The sequence below is a fragment of the Zosterops lateralis genome, assembly GCF_965231275.1.
Source record: "Zosterops lateralis genome assembly, chromosome: 5".
In the NCBI taxonomy this organism is placed as follows: Eukaryota; Metazoa; Chordata; class Aves; order Passeriformes; family Zosteropidae; genus Zosterops; species Zosterops lateralis.
Genome location: NC_139766.1, coordinates 10,941,358 through 10,966,428, shown reverse-complemented (window position 1 = coordinate 10,966,428; position 25,071 = coordinate 10,941,358). Strand labels below are relative to the sequence as shown.

At 37.7% G+C, this 25,071-nt stretch overlaps 1 protein-coding gene across 3 annotated transcripts in view; it reads right to left on the bottom strand.

Annotated features, from left to right (window-relative positions):
- Positions 1 to 913: 913 nt before the first annotated feature.
- Positions 914 to 25,071, bottom strand: part of ACOX3 (acyl-CoA oxidase 3, pristanoyl) — a 32,882-nt gene continuing 8,724 nt past the window's right edge. For all 3 annotated transcript variants that reach the window (XM_083862220.1, XM_083862221.1, XM_083862219.1), the window contains exons 8-18: positions 15,497 to 15,593; positions 14,908 to 15,090; positions 13,536 to 13,658; positions 11,803 to 11,923; positions 11,203 to 11,322; positions 9,922 to 10,035; positions 8,448 to 8,563; positions 5,706 to 5,880; positions 5,170 to 5,237; positions 4,370 to 4,456; positions 914 to 1,304 (exon numbers count right to left, since the gene is read on the bottom strand). In XM_083862220.1, coding sequence (XP_083718346.1) covers positions 1,185 to 1,304; positions 4,370 to 4,456; positions 5,170 to 5,237; positions 5,706 to 5,880; positions 8,448 to 8,563; positions 9,922 to 10,035; positions 11,203 to 11,322; positions 11,803 to 11,923; positions 13,536 to 13,658; positions 14,908 to 15,090; positions 15,497 to 15,593 — 1,324 coding nt within the window. In that variant the 3' untranslated portion in view covers positions 914 to 1,184. The remainder of the gene's footprint in view (positions 1,305 to 4,369; positions 4,457 to 5,169; positions 5,238 to 5,705; positions 5,881 to 8,447; positions 8,564 to 9,921; positions 10,036 to 11,202; positions 11,323 to 11,802; positions 11,924 to 13,535; positions 13,659 to 14,907; positions 15,091 to 15,496; positions 15,594 to 25,071) is intronic.

The window sequence follows — 25,071 nt, the reverse complement described above, 5'->3', positions numbered from 1 at the left end:
AAATACTTTATACTGGGTTGGTTTTTGTTTTTTTTTAGCAAAAAAGGTTAAACTTTCCTACAGTTCAATTGCAAGAAAAAAAATTTCCTGTTAGGACATCCCCACTTATAGTACCTCATTAGAAAAGAAGAATAGAGGCAGAAAAACCACAGGCAACACTGACTATCTCTGGTGAAGAAAAAGAAATTAAAGGAAAAAAAATAGAATTTAACTAGATAGCTTTTATCCATTTTTTTCCAATGGGGCTATAAACAACAGCCATAATAGTTCAGGCTTATTATTATTATTATATTTTATTTTAACTGAAGTGTGTTGAGGGTGATCATTTTTAATTGACCTTGAACTTGTGGTGGTAAAATTATTAGTATTTAAGACCACTCTCAGTCTGGCTAAGAAGTTATATTTACTGAAACAATATTCCTTTCAGCTAGAAGTTAACAGTGTGAATGTTTCCAACTTCCCACTTCTGAGCTAAGACAACACAGGCTGTGCTACTCGTCAGAGCCATCTTTCCATATTGCCATGCCAGTCAGTCACTGTTTGGTTCCCCAGAACTGGGGCAGTCAGCAAGCTCCCAAAGGCATCCTGTGCCTCCAGGGATGGGTACCTGGCTTTGTTAACATTGAAATGACTGCTTTTCCTTACATCTTCCTTTCTTTTTTTCTGAAAAGCAATATAGGTAGGTTCTCTTCAATCTGAGGACAGGGGAGCAGAGGGAAAGATGCTCCCCCAATGTTCTCTCACTGTAATCATAGATAATACAGGCTTTTTTCCATCCTGTCCTAAATTTTTTTTTGCTTTTATCAGTTTATTCATAATTCCTGGTGGCAAATGTTTTTTTAATTATTTACCTTCCGCAATATGAAAGTAATGACAACAGACTGATTGGAAAAAAATTTTAATATAAACTTTGCAAAGCAGCGATTATAATAAATCTTCATTTTTTAAAATTTAATTGAGTAAATATGTATCAAGTGCAGACGTGTTGCTCTTGCTCTTGTCATTATTATGTTAACAGTCCCTCAGATCAAGCTGGACTTGATTTCAAAGTTATTTTAAAACTTGGCACCTCTCAATGAAAATCTCTTCCATTTCCAGCGTTGGACATATGGTCTAATTTCCTCCTGATGTTTGTAACAAGGTATCCATCTCAGGCCCATCAAGACTCTTAAAACTTGTTTGGTTTACAATCTTGACCTCAGCCTGCCTATAACAGGTTTATTAATGCAAAATTCTGCCCACCATGAAGGTCTGTTCAGAGTTTTGTTGCCTTGAAGGATCTCTCCCCACATATTTTTATATAACTGCAAAATAATAATAAAAAAGGATTAATGGATAGAGAAGAAACAAAACTTCTACTTCTAAGTAAACCCTTTGGCTGAAATGAGATTTTGATTGAATTTCTAGATAAAAATGTGAAAAATTAGGTACAAGCAAGAACAAACAGAACAATAAACACAAAATTTTAAAGTACTGTAAACATCAGATTTCCGTGTAAATCATTTAGACCATTGGCATAGGAGCAGGAAACCAGTAACCTTTATTATTTCTCATTTTCAAATTGACAGGGGTTGTACTATCAAAGGTAGAAATTTGGAAAGATTATATTAAACTAATCATTGTTCTGTCCAAACCTGAGGATTTTGTCTGAAAGCACTCATGGCTGTTGTTATCTTGCTTGAACACGCTTCTGGAAAGAAAGAGAACTTCTCTCCCAGTGTGGGCTGTTTGATTTGAGCAAAAGAAATTGTTCTCTCAAGAGTAGATTGCTTATTTGTCATTTTACCATTTTGGATTTTTTTTTTTTTTTTGTGGAAAAATTAAAAAGAAACAGATTTTGCAAAAGTATAATTTTAGCAAGATTTGTCAATTTGTAATTAACAAAAGCTTAAAACTTTAAATAACATTATAAAAAAATCAGGAAACAAAGAACATATTTTTAGCAGTAAGAGAGTACAGTGGAACAAAATATTAATGTAGTATAAAAGCAGTCAGTGAGGTAAAATGAAATGACTTTTTTCTACATCAAAAGATGCTGTGATGACTTAAATATCTGTGATGACTTAATATGACATTGAAATATTTTTAATATTAAATATATTTTACCTTGATTACATGGGCTAATGTTTTGTTACTATTTATTTCATTCTAATTTTGATTAAATATTGTCTAACAATTTTTAATTAATCCTGAAATAAATGTGGTAGTACCTTCACAGACTTAGGCTGAGATTGTCAAAACTTTTATGGAGAAATTATGTCTGCACCATCAAATTTTCTTTTAAAGAGAATCTGAATTCTTTAGGGCTTAAAGTTGCCTATAAAAAAACTTGAAACTTTTCCTCAGCTCCAAATATGATTTGTGGCTTATGGTGCAAGGCACTCCACTGCACAACAAAACTTATCCTGAATTAAATTCACCTTTTTGTTATATTTGGATAATCTATTCTTTACAATATTGTAATTTTTACTAAAATGTTTGCATTGGTTCTCAGAAGGTGCTAAGATAGCAATGAAGAGAGGATTAAACATAGACAGCCAGGAGACAAGTATCTTTATTAAGTATTTTCTTTGAGTAAGGGATTGGCAGCATTTTTTGAATTTCAGTTGAAAATATTTATCCAAGTTGAAAACCACAGACTTACAGGCAGAAAACCTTCCTGAATTTTATAGAACATGGTTTGAATAGCACTTATTAAAATTATTTTCTTAATGATTCAATGAATTTACAAAAAAATTAAGTACATGAGGAAGTGTTTAGATTACTACATGCATTTCTCACATATTATACTCCTAACTTTAGTATCTAATATTAATAAGTCTCTGTGGCTTCTGCATTTGCAAAGCTAAGAGCTACTCAATGAGGATCCAGCCAAATCCATCACGACAGCTTTATCAGCTACTGATAAGAAATCTCCAGGTGACTGCTAAAAAGGGGATACTATTCTAGGAAAGGATCACTGTGTACTTGTACCATATTTTATATTTCTGCCTATAGCATCTGCTCACAGCTTCTGCTAGAGACAGAAAAATGTGTTAAAATGGGATTTTGGCCAACACAGATACTCTTAACATTCTAACAAACTATGTTCCTTCTCTGGAGAGTTACTTTTGGAACTTCCCTCCCATGACCTCCTGCATTAATTTAATCCTCAAAAACCTGTGGAAATGGAAACAAAGTTTCCAGTGATGATTACAGCCCTCTAGGAGATGGCTGGATAGGTAGAGCCAGCCTTTCCTGCCTCATTTGCAAAGACTGTGCTAACAAAGTAATCATTGTGTTAGGTCAGCTTAGAAACATCTGTTCTGCCCTCTGTATGGCTGGATCACCATGGGAACAAAGGGCAACTTCAGACAAGAAGTCACAGGAAATACTGAAAACCATGGAGACTGTTTGATGCAGCATTCCTGTCAAACATCCTGGCAGGCTCCCCAGGCTCCAGGGATTGTCTACTGCATCCATCCACACCAACCCAAACTACTGTACTGCAACACTGGTCCCTACAGAATAGTTATCCCACAGCTTTGCCCTGATGAGAAGGTTTGGACCAGTATGCAAAAATTTTGACTTGCTGAAACTTTGGAATAAAATACAGATCTTGGTATATGTCAAAAGGCAGGGAGGGACCAGGAGCTTTTGTAGCCAACTCCATGGTGTACTCACATCCTGAGTCCTGCTTGTAGGTCTGGTTATGCCACTTCAGAAAGGATATGGTAGAAGCAGAAAATACCCAGAGGGAAAACAAGGTCTGCCAGAGGAATGAAAAGGCTCTCACAGACAGTAGATAGACATGGACTGAGACTAGGAAGTATTTTCTCACAACTTGTAGAAATGATGGTGTGTTATAAGCCAAAGGACAGCTGAATTTGAAAATGGATGGAAGAAAATGGAGACTAGACACATCTGTGGCTACTAAACAGAATGATACAAAGAGAACCTATGGCATGAGACATTTCTTAAACAGGAAAAGAACACCTTGCTATTTCATCTGTTCCACAGTGTTCTCTTTGGGCATCCATCCCTGTCAGTCACAGAGTATTCTGTGAACTGAATCCAGTACAGCCCTTCTTATGCTCTTAACTCTTGCTTTGTGTAATTACACCGAAAAATTTCTCTCAGCCCTTTTTTGGTTCAATGCACAGATGCCCCCAACTGCACACTGCAACAATAGAAAGCATTAAAGCTTGTCTCCAGTAAATGAAAATGTTCATTTTCTGCTGATATCAATTTAGCTCTGGTAGTATTTTCCACTGAAAAATCATCTTTCTTTTCTTTTGTACTTATGAAATGTGTTGAATATGTTAAGGTTTATTAGAGGCAATATCTTCTTCATGATTAAACTTGCAAATTTTACAGTGGGTTTTCTTACCTCTCCGTTTGCTTTACCAATGGGAGAATTGAGAATGAAGTCAGAAGGAGCAAAGACATCAACCAGGGCAACTGCATCATCTTTCAACTGTTTAAAACCAAAAGACATACATTTGACAACTTCTATAGTTGTCTATGGCTGAAGTACAGAGCAGCATAAAAATTATTTTCATAAAGTACTAGCTTTGATAATTTAAGAGAAGTCCACAATAAGTAGCCTAGTTTTATTTTGATTTTTTTTCACTCCTGAAGTCATTGGGTGACTCTTTTTGGTCACTGCCAAAAGTGACTGTATTTCAAATGTTTTCCTCCTTTACCAAGGGGGTTTTAAACACATTTTAACCAATATGTTGCTGTTTTCACATATAAACACATATACTTTTTGCCTTCAAAAACTTAATGACCAGATTCTTCTTTGAAATTTTGCTGACCTGCAAAGAATATGTTGCAGTTTGAAAAGCTTTTGTGCTAAGAAAAATAAAATTCACAAACTAACTCAATAATGAAATAAAAAGAACTGGATTGAACTATTTCACTGGCTTTCCAATGAAGATGGCAAGGCCATAAATGCTGTGGTGTTATTTGGTAGGACATATTGTTTTCCATTTATTGATAAATAATTTAAGACTAGATCCAGGATCAATGAGTTGCTAAACTTTACAGAAAATTACTCAGAAACCAATAACATAATATCCTGCTAACTTACCCCTTGAAGTACAGAATAATCTGATGACTATAAACCATGTATCTCTTTTTCAGTGTTTATATACTATATATTTAATCACAATTAAACAGGCTTACCCTGTGGCAGAGCTCCAGAATAGCATTCTGAATAAATTTCCCAGGTTGTTCACCTGAAGCATAGCCACCTTAAAAACATTCACAGAGAAGCTTAGATCAGTTAAGATTACACTGTACAAACTTTTTGCCAAGTTCATGAGTTCAGTAGTCAAGACTAAGTAGCTGCACCTGTGTAATTGAACTGTCAGTCATTAATTAGGTGAGTGCAAAACTCTTAAACTAAGCTGTGTAGAGCCCTTTGCAGTAACAAGCTACACTACAGTGTCTTGCAGCCTATCCTTCATCCTCTCACAAAAGCACTGGATCACAGCAAAACCTGTGATCTCTCCATCATCTCTGACGTAAGAGAGAGCCTTTTAGGTTAATTCTTCACCGTAGATTCCTTCTCCTGAGAATTTGGTTGAGAATGATTGTTTTGTATTAAACAAGCAGTAAGAAAATGCTGTAACATAAATCATTGCTAGCACTTCCTGCCTTGGCCAAATCAGGACTTCACATAAGTGACATGCAGAGCACATTCAGGGAGCTGATCTCACCTTGGTAGAGCACAGCCAGGTGTTTACTCAAGGACCAGAGCCCATAGAGAGCACTGAGGTTCCTCAGCACTGTCTGCAGACCTGCTGGGACGCTGGGATGGTGAGTGAAGTCGTGGTAGCGCTGTAGGGCTGTTTGCTCAATAAAAGCAATAGCCAGAGACCGGCAGTAGTACACCTTAGGAGACGGAAGAAGGACACTGAGTAACAAAAGACAAAGAACCAGTCCTCAGCCTGTGCAGAATGGCATTGGTCTGGTGAAGTTAGTGGAGTTCTGCTGATTTAGGTGTGATGATCTAGTTTCAGAAATTCTAAGAAAGAGTAGGAGAAAACACTTTCCACAATGTCTGTGCAAAGGTTAGGTACAAAATGTCTCATGAAATGCCTATTAGAAGTAAGACTGAATGCCTATTACCAGCGTAATTTGGCAGTTGCACTCAGGCTTTATAGGATCAAGAAGCTACATCAGAGAGAAGACAATGTAAAATCAGGTCTGCTGATTTTAGGATTGCTAAGAAACCTCCATGAATCTATGAAGAAAAAGGTAGGTTTATATTTATTTAATGTGATCTAGAGTTTTATAAAGAAGATAAAATCTTTCTATTGAAAAATTATTACAGTCCTTTCAAATAATTAACAAAAATCTAATCATGTCAGCATGAGTGGATTCTGTTGATGGACTGCAATAGACAGCAATATGTTTTGAAAGAACTATGCAACTACTCCATGCCAACTACCTGATGAGAAAGACAAATCACCAGTTACTGTAAAGGCAGAGTATAAAACCTTAAGTAATTGTATGTACTTACATAGGAACATTTGCCTACGTTTATATACTTCAATTTTGCTATATGTGCTGCCATGGAATAGATTGCTGACTGACAACATTCTAGCTGGTGAACGGCAGGGGAATATGACACCACTGCTGTCCTGGCTGACACTTGTTGCAATGATGTAGCTCATGTTTGTTTTCAGTTTATTTTGTTAAGGTTTGCGTGTCTCACTTTTTTCATGCAGAATTAGTTGATTAGTTTTAATTCTTTTCTTTTAAATACTTGCGTTATCCTTGCAAATGCAAACTAGATCCACTGCAGCACGCAAAAAAGGCATATTCCAAAGATCACTGTCTCTCTCAACAGCAGCTGACCAGTGGCACACTTATGTCCAAACTCAGATACAACTATGAACAGCAAAATACACATCAGCTGTTCTCTGCAGCAGTATGGAGGACTGCCCCCTTACTAGATGGTTTTTTGAGATATGCTAATTCCCCAGTCAGATTGAAGTAAGTCCTAGCATCACAAATTAAACATTAAGGATTATTTTCCTGTTTTCCAGTATAATTCCATTTTGCTCTTTACCACTGCTTGCACTTCTGTACTGTTTCTATCAAGCTGCTCCCAAACCAAAATAACCTAGGGATAGGCTAGGAATCTCTTCCAGATCCCCCATAGCATGAACAAATATTCTGTATTAGTCAACCACTGGGCTGACAGAAAAAGTGTTTCTTCATGCCCAGAAAGTTTTAAATCAAATATGTACATGTCTTCAAAGCACAGCTTGTAAATCATTTTCAGATGTCTTTGAGGCATGACATTTAAAATGAAAAGTTCTGCTGTCCTGAGGATGAATTGTTAGGAGAAAAGAAAAATTAATGACTTAAAGTATATCAACAACTATTTCAAAAGCAGTTGTGTGCCTGAACCTCTTTGAATTTTAAATATAATAGATGAGACAAACTTCATACTTCTGAGCTCACCATTCTCTCTAATGCACTGGCCCCAGCACCAGCTTCACCAAAACCTGGCTAACTGACAGGCAATCACACTGGATTTTCTGGCAATTCCCATTCTGAATTTGACCTTGAAGAATTTGTCTAATAAGCTGCTTCTAGGGTAAAAGCAGGAAAGATTTCCTCCCCTCTACCAGTGGTTTCACACAAATCATCCCCTGTTGAAGCTAGGCTGTGTCTCTCTAGGTGCAGAGTTGAATGTTGACTATTCCTTCCTCCTGTTTTTTAGCTTTGTAGATAAGGCAAATGACACTGACCATCTTCAGGGAACTGACCTTTCTCAGTGACAAATGAGAAGTGCTCATTCTTTGGATGTGAGCCGATTTTTCTCATGGAGGTAGGAGAGGAATCTGGTGAGCGTGGGGATAAATACTGAAATTTGGAGTTAAGCCATTCCTAGCTGTTAAAACTCTCTGGTGAGAGAGTGGATCTGCTATATGTAAATTGTCAATGTTTCCTTTTCAGGTTCCAATGCTGTCAGTCTGGTATCTTTCATGAGTACTTTGCACTATAGGAATTAGAGATGAAAAAGACCTATTAGGTCATCTAGTTTACCTACCTGCCAGAGCAAGATTCTTTCCTACACTATGTGTTTGGCCACAAGTGCAGATGGAGAAGTAATAATCAGATGATGCAGTGTATTTAATACTCACAGATTTAGTCTTCAGAAGTTGTGCTATCAAAATTGCAGACATCACAGCACAAGTCTGCAACTTTTCTGAAGGGAAATATATCCTGAATATTTCCTGGAAAACTGCTGATAGTAACTGTCCTCGTGCTATCACGTTCTATGCAATGCACACAGTCAGGTATTAACTTTTATTAGTTATTTGACTTGCTGCTTTATGGTTCAGGAAATTGTACTTTATGACAGGAGAAGATAAAACTAACAAGAAACTGACAGACTTGAATGAAAATAAATAAACATAATAAGAACGTTTAGTAAGTATTACCTGACAATTGTTTTTTGCCTCAAAATCACTTTGTCCAGCCTGCTTCTCCTTATTAATTTTTAGGTCACTTTCTCGGAGCAGGTAGCAAACCAGCCATTTATAAGCTGCTAGAGGAACTATGAAAAGGGAAAAAGCAGAATTCTTAACATTCACATTTATGATGCAAGGAAGTCACATGAAAATTCTACTGCAGTCCCAGATTTTTTAACTTGAGATGAAAAGGGAAAGCATTAATTAATCAATTCATTGACATGCCATTTTTTCCATTAATGTAGATACAATAAATATCTGGGTAGAACAGTCAGATTTTGAGTGTACAGTGAAGAAATAACCATGTCTGACCATACACTACTTCAAACTGACCCCAAGCAGGAAGATGAGGTGTATCCACAGCTCAGTTTAGACTTCTTACTTGAACAAATTTTTTAGCTTTTTTTTTTTTTTTTTTTTTTTTTTTTTTTCTATATTAAGACTTACACTGCAAGATACGAAGACTCTTCTGAGAATACAAATACAGAAGACAGTCTGCAATTACTGGAGCGTTTGACTTGCAACATTCTTTTCACTGGTGGCTGAACGTAATCACATTTAAATTACCAGCTTTGTACATAATTGTGTCGTATCTCTAAGAGCAGCCTAGAATTATTAAGGTAAAAAGTTATTTTGCATAAAGTCCTTGCGTGAATCCTGCTTGCTTGTTTCTCAGCTGAAGATTTAATGTAGAGTATACCTTAGGGTATAGGGAGTGTTTATATGCTGCCTAAATTAAGGCATCTAAATTAACAGTCCAGTTTCTAACAGAATGGATCAAGAAACAGATTCAGATATTTTTTAAACCATGGTCTGTTTCAGTAGCTATTACATGAGAGAAGAGAACGTGTTGCTCTGTAATTATGTGTTGGTATTCTTTTTAACTTTTGTGTCCAAGGGCCAATCTAGGCTCACAGTGATACACAAATAGGAATAGCACCTAAGGTCATCACTTGATTATAGCAGAGTAAAGCAGGAAAACTACAGGGAACACTTTACCCACCATTACTCATTTTTCTACATACAACCAAAAGCAAGTGTCAAAAGCAGATTAACTTTATGCCTTTTCAACACACTTGTAATCCCTTGTATGGTTTTCTAAAAGAAGCTATTTTAGTGATAGAAGGTAGTGGCAAACACTCTCCATAGAACTGGAAAACAGCAATACAGTGGTGCAAATCCCTAACTGTTATTTTAGAGGAACAAATGAGAAAAAATAATATCTGATGCTATCCTCCATTCTAGAAATGAATTTGGGGAAAAAAATGTATTTTGAAATGCAAAGTATGTTCTTAGTAAATAAAAATGCATGTAAGACAAAAAATGTCAGCAAATATGACAAATATCTAATAAGTAGTAGAGGTTGAATTTCAAATCTCTGGATCCTTTCCTTTGGAAAGGAATTTAAAATTCTAGAATCAGTTTAGTAACAGCAGAAGCCTACCTGAGGAGTCCATACAATCTTCAGCACTAATGGCTGTGAATTTCCAGCCAAGGATATGATGGTAGTCTTGCAAAAAGTTTATTGTTCCCAAAGGGGATTCAAAAGGAGCTTTATCTGAAATACCAGAGAAAATAAAAATGATTTATGAGAAAAGAAATCAGACTTTTTGGAACTAAAAGCCTATTACAAAGCCATGCATACATTTGACAGGCCAGATGTAATTAGGCCATAATACTTATTTTATTATGGCCTAGTCCAGCCAAAAGAGGACTGGTAGACAAGTGTGGAAAAACTTGACATCACTGCCTATAATTATTCCCCATAAGATTCAACTCCAACTGCTGAGTTTTCCAGCTCTGTAAGATGCTAGTGAAACTCACTGCTGGAAAACTGAAACAAAACCTAGAGAACTACAAGATGTGGTGATGGATATTGCTACCAAGTCAGGTGATATGAACTGTTCCAAGTACAATAAACAGACTTATGATGACTTTACCAATACGAGTCACAGAATCATAGAATGGTTTGGGCTGGAAAGGACCTTAAATGTCAACTTTTTTTAACCCTCCCATCCTGGACAAGGACACCTTCCACTAGACCAGGTTGCTCCAAGCCCTATCCAGCCTGGCCTTGAACAGTTCCAGGATGGGGCATCCACAACTTCTCCAGCCAACCTGTGCTAATGTCTCATCATCCTTGCAGAGAAGTTTCATCCTAACATCTAATCTAAATCTCTCATATTTTCATTTAAAACCATTCCCCTTTGGCCCATGACCATCTGCCCATGTAAAAAGTACCTCTCCCTCTTTTTTATAAGTACTGGAAGGCCATAAAGAACCTTCTCTTCTCTAGGCTGAAGACACCCAATTCTCTCAGCCTGTCTTCACAGCAGAGGTGCTCCAGGGTCTCTGAGCATCTTGGTGGCCTCCTCTGGACCCTCTCTAACAGGTCCCTATCTTTTTTTTGCTTAGGACCCCAGACCTGGAAGCAGTGCTTAGGAATTTGGTTGAACTAAACTGCATTTCTCAGGGACTAAGACATGTCTTAACCTGATTAGGGATGGCAAAACACCTAGCTAGCTTCTGCAAGACAGGAGAAAACATTTCTTGCAGCAAATATTTCTGTATTGTGAATGTACCATATGATGCAGTCTGAAGCACATTATTTATGCTCCAGTTAATTATTAAATGACTGCCAATGGCTTTCAGTATGAAATTACCTCCTAATTCCATTAGCTACACACTGTTGGGTCCAGCACAAGATTCCACAATGAAAACATACCTCTTATGCAATTCATCCAGCTCATTAAGTAGTTGCTGGTTTGCTGAAGCAGGACATTGTTATCTCCCTCATATGTGCAGTTTGGATCATTGTCATTTCGGATGTCACCCAGACGATTCACTTAAGAAGAAGAAGTGCACAGTTTAACGTATTGCAACATATTAATAGAAGCTAAGAGAGATTAAATAATTATTCTGTGACAAAATGCAGAAGAGCTGTCTATTCCTATATGTAAAACTATTGTTACAAACAGATGAGCTTGAAAATTCACTGATCACCTCGTACAGTAAAGATTTTAGTAAAGTGTGTAATTAAACTTACAAGAGAATTTTTCATCTATAAAGTCTGTATCTTTATATTTGAAACTGAGACTGAATTACTTGTACAGTCTGTCCAAATGCCGGCACAGATCCTGTATGGGTTTAGGGAGGTTTTTTTGTGACTTCAAGTAAGAAATAAAATCTAAAAATATGGACAGGAGGATAAAATACTTTCTAAACACATTGCTAAAATTCAGAAATCATAGCATAACAGCAGATGAATAACACATCAAAATAACCATTCTCTTTCTGATCAGTGCATGCAGGGTCTGTAACTTACTGGCAAGGTAACCATGTCCTCCACAAGCTTCTCGGCACTCCTGGGCTGCCTGCTGAGCAGTCCAAGATGCCAGCGGTTTGCTGGCAGCAGATAAAGCATGAATCTCACGTCCCAAATCAGCCTTTGTGAAAAAAAAATTATAAATGAGGAATAACTTTTACAGAAATTAAGTTGGTCACCAGCTAAAGCCATTGATACATGTATTGATTTATAACAAACAGTAACTGGCAATACAGGCATAAAACTCTCTGAGATCTATGTAAGTGCAATGCACATTCTTTGGTGCCACAACTGAGGAACCTTCAGCACCAACTTTCTTATATGAGACAGCAATAATTTGTGTTAGGTAATGGGCACATGGGTGCATCTTAGCTCAGCTGTACCAGCTGGCACAGCATTGAGTTAGTTCACCACCTGCCAAGCTTTCCCTCCCAAAAATGGAGAAGCAGGTGGTTGAGGGCCTGTCCAGAAAAGGCTTCTATCCTCTCTGGACATAAGCAGTATCTCTCTCCCCAGCCAGCAGTAGGATATTTATAATATTTATTGCCTTACACAGTTTTCACTGATCTTTTAAGCAACAGCTTTGCAATGAGCAGGAAAACTTTTATGTATACCCTCAGAGACTTCAGAGAATCACAGTACCCTGCATTTACACTAACTCTGTTGACCTTCCTTTGAAAATGCATTTGGAATTCTGGTTTCTGGAGACAGGGGCTTGATACAACCAAAACTTGTGTATGGCACCTTCCTGACTGGTGGTGTTTGTTTGAAGATCTCCGGTAGAACAAAAGAAATCCATAAGGATTACATTCTTAAATTTTTCAACAATGAGATTCCTTCCTATCATGACTTTTTCCTGATAGCCAGTGTTTTCCCTAAGATTAGTGACTGCACTGCAGACCTCCAGAGACAAGGTATCAGGTAAAAAAAAATCAAATACAATGTTCTGTGTTTTGTGCAAAGAGAAGAAATTAAAATACTCCACCATTAGTACAAATTATTTTGTGAGCTTTACTTTAGCTGAAAAAAGCTTGAGGATTTAAGTAGGACCTGAGCAAAAGACAGCCAGTATGTAAAAGTTTTTATTGCCAGAAGCCCTAAAAGTTTTTTTTTTTTGCCAGAAATTATAAAAATAAATAAAATTTATATGCTGTAAAACCACAATACTGCAGTTAATTTGATTAAGAATCAGTCCTGGCACAGACTGATAGATTAAACTATTTCCTCTGCTAAGGGATGACTTCAAGTGGGCTGATTGTGGATGAAGAATTCAGCGTTAAGACTCAAAAGTCAAACTTTTGTCACTAAAAATATTTATTTTAATGCATGAATTTGAATTGCAAACTCATGCAAGACTCAGGGAGTCTGCGCAGGAATTAAGATTAGTATATTTTCAGAAAATCTTTGATATATGCTCCCTGTAGAATAATTTACAACAGTTATAACCTGAATTTACACCATCATAATATATTTATGATAAAAAAATCTGCAAGAGAACATAACTTTTAATCCCACAGAAATCAGTAAATCTTGAATCACTCCATCAAAACTAATTTGAATGCTTTTCTAAATGCAAGTTTAATCAGTACTTTGTATGCCCCATATTTCTGAGACATTGCTCTATCATTCTTGATCGTAAGAGAGCCTAAGATTTCTAAATAGGTCTTTCATTTAACAGTTTACAGTTTATTATAGTAAGAACTCAGGAAAGAGGAAATATGTAAACATCTCACCTGTCTCTGATTCCTTTGCTTTGTCAACACACCTGCAAAAAACTCAAGGAAGTTCTCAATCAGGGACTTTGAGAAATAATCTAAGACATACGCAGCAGCCAGATAAGGTAAAAGACGCCATTGCTGGAAAAAAAATTGATTTGATCACAAACTGATATATGTTTTTAATAGTTATTATATTGAATCAACTTGTGGATTTTTACTGTGTTTAAAATGAAAACCTGCTAAATGGAGAAGAGAATAATAACCACCTATAATGTAATTTAATTACATTTAATTATGTTATAGGTGGTTATTGTTCTCTTTATACAAGTTATGGTTATATTGTTTTAGTTGTCACATTTCATGAATTTGTGATAAACATTCTCTTAAACCAGGGAAAAAGTTCATTGAAGCTTTGGGGACCAAAATATTTTTGCCATGTGTTTACAAAAAAGTCTGGCATGCCAGGGTCAGTCATGATTCATAAGTTTCTTCAGTACAAACATGACAGAGGTTATAACCATTTCATGGGGCACACGAAGGAAAAGAAAAACTGCTTGAAAGTATTTGTGGTAAAGGAAGAAGGGAATGAGAGTTTCAGCAAGTGGAACCCACAGAACAAGCCAAAACTGGGAAAAATTGAGACTCAAAGAATAGTGGAAAGCAGACCCTGGCTTATTCAGAAATGGTGGAAGGAAGGCACCTTCCACCAGTTTGTAGAAACGCATGAAATATTTCAATATTGCAAGGTAAGTGTCAACCTGGAAAAAGGTACCCACACTGCAAGGACCAACTGGGCAGGTTTGTTTTCAGCACTTCTTATATAAGAACCTTTGTCATTCAGCAGATCTGAGTTTTCCCTTTTCCCCAGTTATTCTACATACACTTTTTCAGAGCAAAAAGTGTTTTTCATCTGCATAAACTGCAGGTAAGCCTTGATTATAATCCTCTTAAGTCAGTATTAGCTTGAGACAATGAATGTCATTGAGCGCTGTACTTTTAAAGCATACAGGCTACAAATGGGAAACTTACTGTAGCAACAAAAGAAGCAGTGATATTTTGAAACAAATGCTACTTTTTACATCTGCAGTACCTTGGCATGTGCATGTAAGACAGTCTCTCTTAAAAGGTTACTATTTTAGAAAATAAATGTTTCTAGGTATTTCAGAGAAACATGGATTTTTTTGCTTTTGCTATTCCAAGAACTTATGTTAAAAGCCTGGCCATGCCAGGAGAAGGCTCTGAGTTGCAATGAACCCCGCAGCTGTACTAGAATGATGCTTCAGGTGACACAGACAACTTTAATTTCACTAACTTCAGAGTCACTACTGTGATCTGCAGTAGCTCTGGATTACATAGAAATCTGTAGATTGAATTCCAAAGTATTTACCTGTGTTTGGTACTCAAGGACAGGTACTTCTTCATCTTCAGTTGGTCCAAACTGACGGCGAGCTGCTGAGAAGCGAATGGCTATTGCCAAGGCAAGCTTTAAATTGGTCATGGAAAGTCCTGTGATCGTAATTCTGCCAGTGGACAAGGATCCTAGAGCTGCACTGAAACGTTCTTTAACATCCTGAATGAACAGAAGACACAGAATGAATGCTGAGGCAAATATTTCATTTTAGCCCCATAAAGATGCAACTTGGTAGCAAGATCAGAAGCAATTTTTCCAATTTTCTTGACTCATTCAGATGAGGTATTCAGGTGAGACTCAGAATAGTCTTGTCTGAACACAGTCAAACTCTAAACTTTTTGGGATCAGTGGAGGAGTGCAAAGAGCATGAAGTTCAGTAAAGTCAGCAAGGTGAGTTGCGACATCTTTGAAATGCAATTAAAAAGCCAACATTCATACCCCATGTGAAACTGTCAACATCCTTCTTAAGTTCAGGTATTCAGTACTTCCTGACATAAGAGGAAGCTCTGTCTCTCAACCTGCTTATACCTTTATATATTTAAAAAAACAAGACCTTGTTTCATACCTTGACAGAACTTGAGTACTTCCCCTCAGCTGTGACATCTCCAGCGATATTTAGTATGTTTTCTTTTGGTATCCTGACATTGTGGAACATGGCAAACCTGTTTAAACAAATACATAAACAGTATAAAATCTATGTCTACATAGTCTAAGGTGGTTATATTACAAAAAAAAGGTCACAAGAAAGATGGGATTGCAAAATTATCTCAGGCATGTCAGTGAACTGAAAACAGTGTCCATCAGGCCAGGTAGGCAATTTTAGGGAAGTATTCTTGGGACAACAAAGACTTTCAGACTTAGAGCAGCACAATAAATTCAAGAAGAGAATTTGTTATAACTCTTCTGATTTTTGATTTTTTGTTTTAAAACAATGATGTTTACAAAACCAGAAAAAACAATTCGTTGACTCTAGGAGACCTTTTCAGCAGCTCTGCAAGGAAAGAAATAAAAAAGTAATGGAAGAATGAACAACATATTCTGGTTGAGGGAAGGGACAAGTAAAGTTACTTATTAGAGACCTTGTACACAGGCAGTTTGACAGGTACTTTCACTGACACCTCAGAAGGCTGAACTGAATTCTCAGGCTGCATGACTTAGGTTGCCTTGGTTGGTATTTCAGCTGTTAAAAAGCTTGGGAAGATGAACAACTTCCTTCTGCTGCCTAGAATGGGACTTGGCCATTCTCATTCCAAATAATTCCCCGTCTCAAACAATTCTGCAGAACTATATTCTTAACTGAGGTGTTGTTTAGTCCAGTCTCGAGACTGCTTTGGAATAGAGACACTATATATTTTTATGAGCCTAAAATATAGATCTGTGAGGATCACTCATTCTACTGCAATACAAATAAGGACATAGCTGAAACAGTGCCCTGAGAAGGAACCAAAAGGAAAAATTTCCTTTGTTTAAACTCAAATAAGGAATTCTGTTCCCTGAAATGTGGCATCTTAGAAAATGAAGAGCAGAACAACCCTTTCTAAATTGCAGCACTCTAGCAGCAATAAAGAGTGAAGTTCCTAAGATAGGGAGAATGCCCTGAGTATTCATATTTTTCAGGATGAAAGTGATTGAACTGTTTCACCCAAATGGGCAACACAATTTGGCACAATAGTAGCAGTATCAACCCCACTCACAAGTATCTCACTGTGTAATAGCACTTGAAAAGCTGTATTTGTAATCAAAGAAAATTCCTTTTTCCTGCCAATAAAGGCTGATCTATTTAATATGGCTCACGAGAGCCAGGTCTTTCACATTAATAAATTACATAAGGGCTGCATAGCTGCATGTGCTTTTAAATTATGAGTTGTTTCCAAGGAAACATATCTGAATACTGAATTTATTCAGCCTTAGAGATACACAGTATTTTCGGACTTAAACACGGAGAAAGGCGTGCTATACTAACCAAGAACCAGCTGCCTCAACAACACTAATAAGTGCTTTGTTAAATGCCAATTTCAGTGAGACTACACTACTTTGTAATAGAAGCAAATTCATATTTTCCAAAAATCTGATTTCCATCTACATTAATATTTTTTTCATATCACTGAAAATAAAAAATCTCTTTCTAGAAAGATCTTTTGGCTAAATTCACATTCTCTGCTCCCTATGTCCCAAACAGAATCACAACTAAAATTGTGTAACAACTGATATTTTTAAGCAATAGCATGCATCTTAGAAAGAAATTGAGCTTTTTAATTATTATTACTCATTACTTTGGTTATGGAAGAGTGTGTGTAGCAAGGTTTGGGTTCCTAGTTTACATTCTTTTTTCACAGTTGCTGTCTCCATCCATAGAATTCCAGGAAGGTGCTTCCTCCTAGCACCTTACAATGCAAGCATAAGGCAGGAAGCTACAAATATATTCGAACAGTGAAGCAGACACTAATTACTGAAGAACATTTTCCTGACAGAATGCCTGCCAGTCACAGCACACCAGCAGCTCATCAATGGCATCTTTTTACAAGCCATTAGAGCAAACAAGAATTTTAAGAAAAAAAACAGTGATGAAAGTAAGAGAGCTCCATGGATGTTTATAAGGATCGAATAGAAAGGGATGCATGGAAGAAAGCAATAAAATATTATTTGAAAAAGCTATTAAATGGGTGGTAAAAATTGGAAGCCAGACAAAAGGAAGAGTTGACCTAACAGAGAGATGACACAATCTTTGGGGCACATAATAGGACAGTATTTCAAAGGACTCCAGTTCTTGGGCTTTATCTCTGCAAATACATATCTGGAACATGCTTAGCCTTGTATGTGATGAATGGTAATATTTCATGGCAGCATTCATAGAGTCATTAGGCTAGAAAACACCTCCAATATCAGAGTCCAACCATTATCCCAGCAGCACCGTGTTCACCACTAAACCACATCCCTAAGTACAACATCCACACATCTTCTGAACACGTCCAAGGACGATGATTCCACCCCTTTTCCCTGGGCAGCCTGTCTCAATGTCTGAACACTCTTTCAGTGAAGTTTTTCCCAGTATCTAACCTAAACCTCCCCTGATACAACTTAAGGACACTTCCTTTTGTTCTGCCATTTGTTACCTGGGAGATAATGACAATGACTAAAATGGCAAATTATCCTCTGTTATGTGCTGTGTTTTACACTGTAGTGATTAGTTCAATTCACTGAGCAAAGTTGTGCAGTTGTAGAAAAGTTTTTATATTGACCCATGCTTGAGACTCAAGTGTTTGTAAAAAGGAAATTGAAAGCTACTGCTTTATAAATCTATACACCAATTCCCTACTTTTAGGAATTCCAAGCCTACTCATAATGAACAGGTGACAGATGTGTGCTGAACAACACAGCCCCCAAAATGACCTAAACAATTTTACCCACTTTCACTTGCTGTAACACAATCCAAAACAGTTAAATCTAAGGGAAGTCTTCTGTTGCAAAGAGTGCAAAACCTTCAAGAAAGTTTTATTATAATCTGTCTGACACAAATATAAGGAAGCTAATTCTGTACCACATAAAAGATGACCTAAAATTATTAGGATTAAAAACTACAAGCACATGCTTCTTTAATAACTTCTTTCACAGAGAGTGAACCAGAATACTGAATTTCCTATCATTATATGATAGCCTATTTTCTTAAAATCAAAATGAATTCAAGTAACAGGTCTTTAAAGTTTAGATTTTTTTCCCTTGATATTATCCATTACAGATATATTATACAAAGATATGTGAATATGCATATTAGATGGCAAAGACTTTAAGAAGCAAAGCAGAGAGGCAGAACTAGCAATTAAAAATTCAACAGAAAATTTCCATGTGCAAAGAAATAAGATATTTTTGCCTATAAGCATGAGTGTTGAAATAAAAGCAGAACCTCACAGGACTGGTGGGTTAAGTGACCTTGTGAGATTGCTGCCAACTGCTGTTATGCTCCTTCTCCAAGAACTTTGCTATTGGGAATTGTTAGACACACTGGCCAATTGGAATTTGATATTGGAACATATTAAAAATAAATAGTAAGATTTAATGAAGTCAATGATCACTTTTTAAATGGTTATTAGCCTAGAAAGGGTAGACTTGGCCCACATCTGTCAACACATTTAGGGGAAAAATCTCCTTAAAGAATTGAAGAAATATCTTACAATAATGGAACTGTATACACAGTCATGGGGATATCATGTACCAGCAAGTTTGGAAAATGGCTAAATTTCACACAGTGATGACAAGACCAGAGGTCTGAAAGCTGCCCTACTTAGGGCCTCTTCAGCACAGCAAATAGCATGACTGAGATGAAGGCCTCTCAGCAAGACAGACAGACAGCTGTCACTTTAAATAGATATCACAAGGCTCTACAGCAATGTGCAATTTTGCATCATGTAGGCACATTTTTTACCACAGATAAAAAGAAACTGTATCACATAGATTTCTGCCAAGAGCAGCTGAGCAGAGAGAAGTGCCATTCCAATAGTAGCATTCTTGTTTGGGTTCTTTGGCCAGTAGTTTAGGGAACATTTCAAACTAAGTTAATCTCACTGACTTTAAATCATGCAATAGTAATTCATCTGGTGTGCAGTAATGCTGATAAAAGAGGAGCAGCTGGAAAAGCTACGAGCTCCTTTTGCCAGTACTAAAGTAATAAACTGTTACCTATAGTACAAATAGCTCAAACATGCTTTGGTGAACTTCAAACTCACTAAAATGCCTTTTCTGCCAGCTTTTGTTACTGACCACATTAGAGATGGTACAATCATCTCTAATGCCAGACTTCCAGCCAGAAATAGAAAGCAGGTGAATGGTATTGGAAGGCTGTTTATGGGAGTAAACCTTGGGAAGAATAACATTTCAGAGGTTTGATGAAAAACTTGCAGAAGGAAAGAAAATAACCACATATTCTAGACTGATGCTCACAGAAAGGTTAGAGCTGAAAAGAGTTATAATAAAACTGGGGAAAACTGCATGGCAGTATCTTACTTTTATTCTCTACAATCAAGGCTCTAATCTAAGAATGCAGCTCTCTACGGTAATGCTCAATAGCAAGGATAAAACAACACAGCAGTTTATAGGCCTCCTAATGCTAACCTAATGGACTTCACAGGCACACAAAGACCCACTCACACTGAAGTTCTTACAGTCCAAGTGACAGTGTTTTGAGGAGCTCTGCACGTGCACACTCCTGCAGCTGCTGAGAGCTGACAGAGCTCTGCTAAGGAACAAAAACAGTCAGTTGAAGTTCATGGCAGATGTGAGGCTGTATTTCTGTGGTCAAAAAACAAATGCATGACCAGATCTAAATCTTCCTTTCCCCATTTTCACCCACATCAAGTACCTTTCAGTGTGAAGTAGCTATGGCTGTAGAATTTTAAGGCACATGAACATGACAAAAATGAGGGGATAAGGCAGCACTCTGCAGCAATGTGATCGTAGCCTAGTAACGTGCACAGCACTATATGTACCCACATAATGTCCAACCCTGACTGCAGAAACTGCATGAGGAGGGCAAAGCAGGGAAATGTCAATGATTCAGCTTTAATTCAAGCTGTAAACATGCAAGATGTGTTTGCAAAATACCTAGTTTTAACTGTGGAAATAGCACTTTTCACAACGACTAAAGTATTCATGGTGTATTCAGATAACATAAATACAGGGCCAGGTATTTTACCATTCTTTTTTCTTCTATAGCCACTTAATTGCTATTGCTATTGTTTGAAACTTAGGTCAGAGGCTGTTAATGAACACAAAATATTAAACAAGCCCAAGCTTATTTATTTGGGAAGCAGGACTGATTTTTATACTCGATCTCTTATATCTCTGTTCTTTTTTCTGTACCAAAACAGCCACTCCTAAAGCCTTGCAGTGAACAAGACCTGACAAATTATCTGACTGAAGACAGCAAAAATTGCTGGGGTTTTTTTTCATTAGTTTTCAGGCAGTTCCAGCTCCCTGGCTGAGTCCCCTACAGCTACATAAATGTTCATCACAGCACAAAGAAAAAGGCAGTCTGGGAGTAGAAGCAAATAACCAAAGAAGCTGATTATGGATATTATCTTCACTGAACTACTCTTTCAGATTGAAAGATGAAGCTTCAAAGACTATTTAGGCTTCAACCATGTATTATAGCTCCTATCTTCCTAGAGAAATAACTTTGACAGTAACAAAATCTAAATGAGCATGAAGAGAATAAATAGAGGTAGACAAAAATGACTAGACTTTCATTTGTTCTGCTCTTAAACTAGCAGTAGCAGAATCAAAATGTATTATTGGCAGTGATACTGAAATAGTAACAAAAAAGCAAATTATGAATTAACCATTTAAGGGCAATTTGTGAAGGCTCAGAGGTCATGTGATATATCCCATCTTTGACAATATTCAAGGAATTATAGTGAGGGCTTTCTGAGGTATCTCTTTCCAGAAGAGATTCTTTTACACAATTTAATGCTTTTCTGTCCAATAAATCCTCTTTACCCATTTCTCTTGGGTGTTTTGTTTTCAGTATCCAGAAAACTGAATCTGACCTCACTGACTGGTAGAGAACATACTGAACATCTTACTGTGCTGTATGTGTGCAAAGATTGACCACATTTTAATTGTGGATGAAAGGCTGTTAAACAGCTAATAAACCCCATCAGTCTTCCCGAGCCCATGATTATCATTAGATCCAGTCAATAATTCTTCCTTGAAAAGACCCTTTTCTCTCCTACAAAAACTTAAGGTAAAATCACAGTTTCAATTCTCTAATTCTTCCCTTAAGAAAGGTTTTATCTGCAAACAAACTGTATACAAGTTATCAGTGGACACAGCTGAATGAGCTCAACATGTTTTCTAAAGAAAGGCATGGTAAGCACCACTTCAAAAATACAATTATAGCTGATTTTCCACTCTTCCCCACGCAGATTCAGTTGGGCATCATTTCGATCTCTCAAGAGGGGAAAGCAGAAATTTCCTGCTAGTTAAAACTGGACATGGAAGTGGCTCACCCCCAAATCAGTGTCAATCATTTACTGATGTGCACTGAATAATGTGTAATTTGAGCAATGCTTCAGTAGCTAAGGTACATCCTTCCCCCCCAACTCCCTCCCAAAAAAAACCAAAACAAAACCCAACAAAAAAAAACCTCCTACACCAAAGGACGGAAAGAGAAAGGCAAATCAACATAGCCCAGCTCTTGCTTTATGTGTGTCACTCCCCTGCTCCTTATGCCTCCTACACATTTTATTGAAAAGCCCTGAAATCCCAGATACTCATCATCAGGTTTTTTTTTTTTTTTTTTTTTTTTTTTTTTTTTTTTTTTTTTTTTTTTGTTGTCAAGGCAGCTTAAGTTACAAATGGAACAGTTTATACTAAGCGTCATCACACAGCACTTACAGGATGGCCGGGCTATCAGACCCAATCAGCAAGCATTTAGAGGGGTAGATCACGTTTGACCAGCCTGGTCTTCTTTTATGACCAGCTGACCTGCCTGGTGGATGCAGGAAAGGCTGTGGATGTTGTCTGTTTGGACTTGAGCAAGGCCTTTGACACTGTTTCCCACAGCACACTCCTGGAAAAGCTGGCAGCCCAGGCTTGGACAGCAGCACTCTTTGCTGGGTTAAGAAGTGGCTGGAGGGCTGGGCCCAGAGAGTGGAGGTGAATGGTGCTGCATCCAGCTGGGGACAGTCACCGGTGATGTCCCTCAGGGGGCTGTGCTGGGGTCAGGTCTGTTCAATATTTTTACTGATGACATGGATGAGGGAATCTTTCATTAGCAAATTTACAGACAAAACTAAGCTGGGAAATGTGTTGATCTGTTGAAAGGTAGGAGGGCTCTGCAGAGAGACCTGGAATGGCTGGACGGACGGGCAGAATTCAATAAGATGATGTTCAGTAAGCCCGAGTGCTGAGTCCTGCATGTTGGCCACAAAAACCCCCTGCAACATTAAAGGCTGGGGACAGTGGCTAGACAGGCAGAAAAGGACCTGAGGTTACTGATCAGCAGCTGACTGAACATGAGCCAGCAGTGTGCCCAGGTGGCCAAGAAGGCCAATGGCATCCTGGCCTGTATCAGGAATAGCATGGCCAGCAGGACCAGGAAGGTCATTCTTCCACTGGTGAGGCTGCACCTTGAGTGCTGCGTCCAGTTCTGGGCCCTCAGTTTAGGGAGGATGTTGAGACACTTGAGTGCGTCCAGAGGAGGCAGCAAGGCTGGTGAGGGGCTTGGAACACAAACCCTGTGAGGAATGACTGAGGGAGTTGGGGTTGTTTAGCCTGGAGTAAAGGAGACTCAGAGGTGACCTTATCACTCTAACTCCCTGAGAAGTGTCTGTAATCAGGTGGGGGTTGATCTCTTTCTCCAGGCAGCAACTGACAGAACAAGAGGACATAGTCTTAAGTTGTGCCAAAGGAAATATAGGTCGGATATTAGGAAATATTTTTTTTATGTAAAGAGTGATAAAGTACTGGAATTGTCTGCCCAGGGAGGTGGTAAAGTCACCATCCCTGGATGTGGCACTCGGTGCCATGATCTAGTTGAGGTTAGGGCATGGGTAGGACTTGATTACCTTGAAGGTCTCTTCCAATCTAGTGATTCTGTGTGAAAGACCTGATAACACGATGTGAATTTTGGACACTCGAATCATGAAACTATGATAATTATTTGGAAAGATAATTTTAGAAATGGATTTACACTGCGAAAAGTCCCACATTAGTTCTGAAGTTCTTTCTCTTGCTAAAAACATTACACTCTGCATTAGCAGGAAACTTTCAGCCAAACAACCCAAGAGATTGTTTTTCAAAGCCAGAACAACTACGATTAACTAATCTGTTTTCTTACATAGCATAAATCAATAGCATTTTCCAAGGAGGCTCTGGAATTTCTTCCCCATGACCTTCATTAGTGTTCAGGAACTTAACTCTCTGCATCCATATTGAAAATTATTAGCATAAATTTCTTGAAGCGCAGGAACAAAATCAAACATCTCTGTCAGAGATGTCAGACTCTGATCCCCTCTGTGACCACATATCCTGAGTGTAACTACATGGAAATAGACCTGATTTACTAAGTGTTCATGGTAGCTGAACCAGACTTCACACACACATTCAAAAAAATTTGGCAGTGCATGTAGTGGAGGCTAATACTTGTAGTCACAGTGTAAGGGAAGGTTTTCTCCTCTCCACATACAAGTCTGTGCTTTCTCTGGAGTAAACGAGGATGTAAGATTGCTAAACGGCCAAGGAGAACACCTTGACAAGGCAGTATCTGGTGAAATATCTCCCTGTGGATCCTGACATTTGGCAGATCATGCAACCAAGAGTCCATTCTCTAGGGTGGCATGGCTTGTCTCTGCAAACAAATGCAGAGTTTCCTCTCCAGTCCTCCTCCAGACCTTTGTGTATCTCTGAGAGCAGACATCTACAAACCCTTACACTCCTGACATCTCAGTGTGAGCAGCTAGGTTGCAGAACAAAACTTGGTTCCCTGGTTCTTGAGAGCAGTGTTGGCCTGCCTCTAATCTTAGAAATCTCCAAAAATAAAGTAGCTGAGGTAGTTCAGGAACACAGGACCCTGGAATTTCTAGCTGAATGAGTGGTATCTATGGGTAACCTTGGGCTCCCTCATCCTTCTCTCTTAATTTGCAGGTGCTGTCTTAAGGTTTCTAATGCAGGGACTGTCTTAATGCATACTTAAAAGATCTATATCCATGATTGGGACTCTTTGGGCACTACTGTTTTAACATAATAAGAATTTTTTTAAAACCAACATATACAAAGTAATCAGGAACACCCTATGACTGCTTTAAATGACATATGATGCCAACTAAGACTGGGACTCCATCTGACATTAAGACAGGAAACCACTGATATCTCATTTAAAGAGCATTTTATGGATTATAATTTCAAATTATTCAGTTATTACCAATACTTTAAGAAATACCCTGTTTTCCCAAGTAGTTAATGGAGAATTGGATTTAAAATTACATTCATTTTAAATTCAAATAATAAACATACTCTTCTTTCCCATGTTGCACATAAATCTATATTGCAATATAAGAATCAACAGCAGAACTTAAACACTTCTACAGAAATACGAAGTTGAAGAACATTTAGATTACTCAGGCCCATGCAGCTGTGCCATCTGGT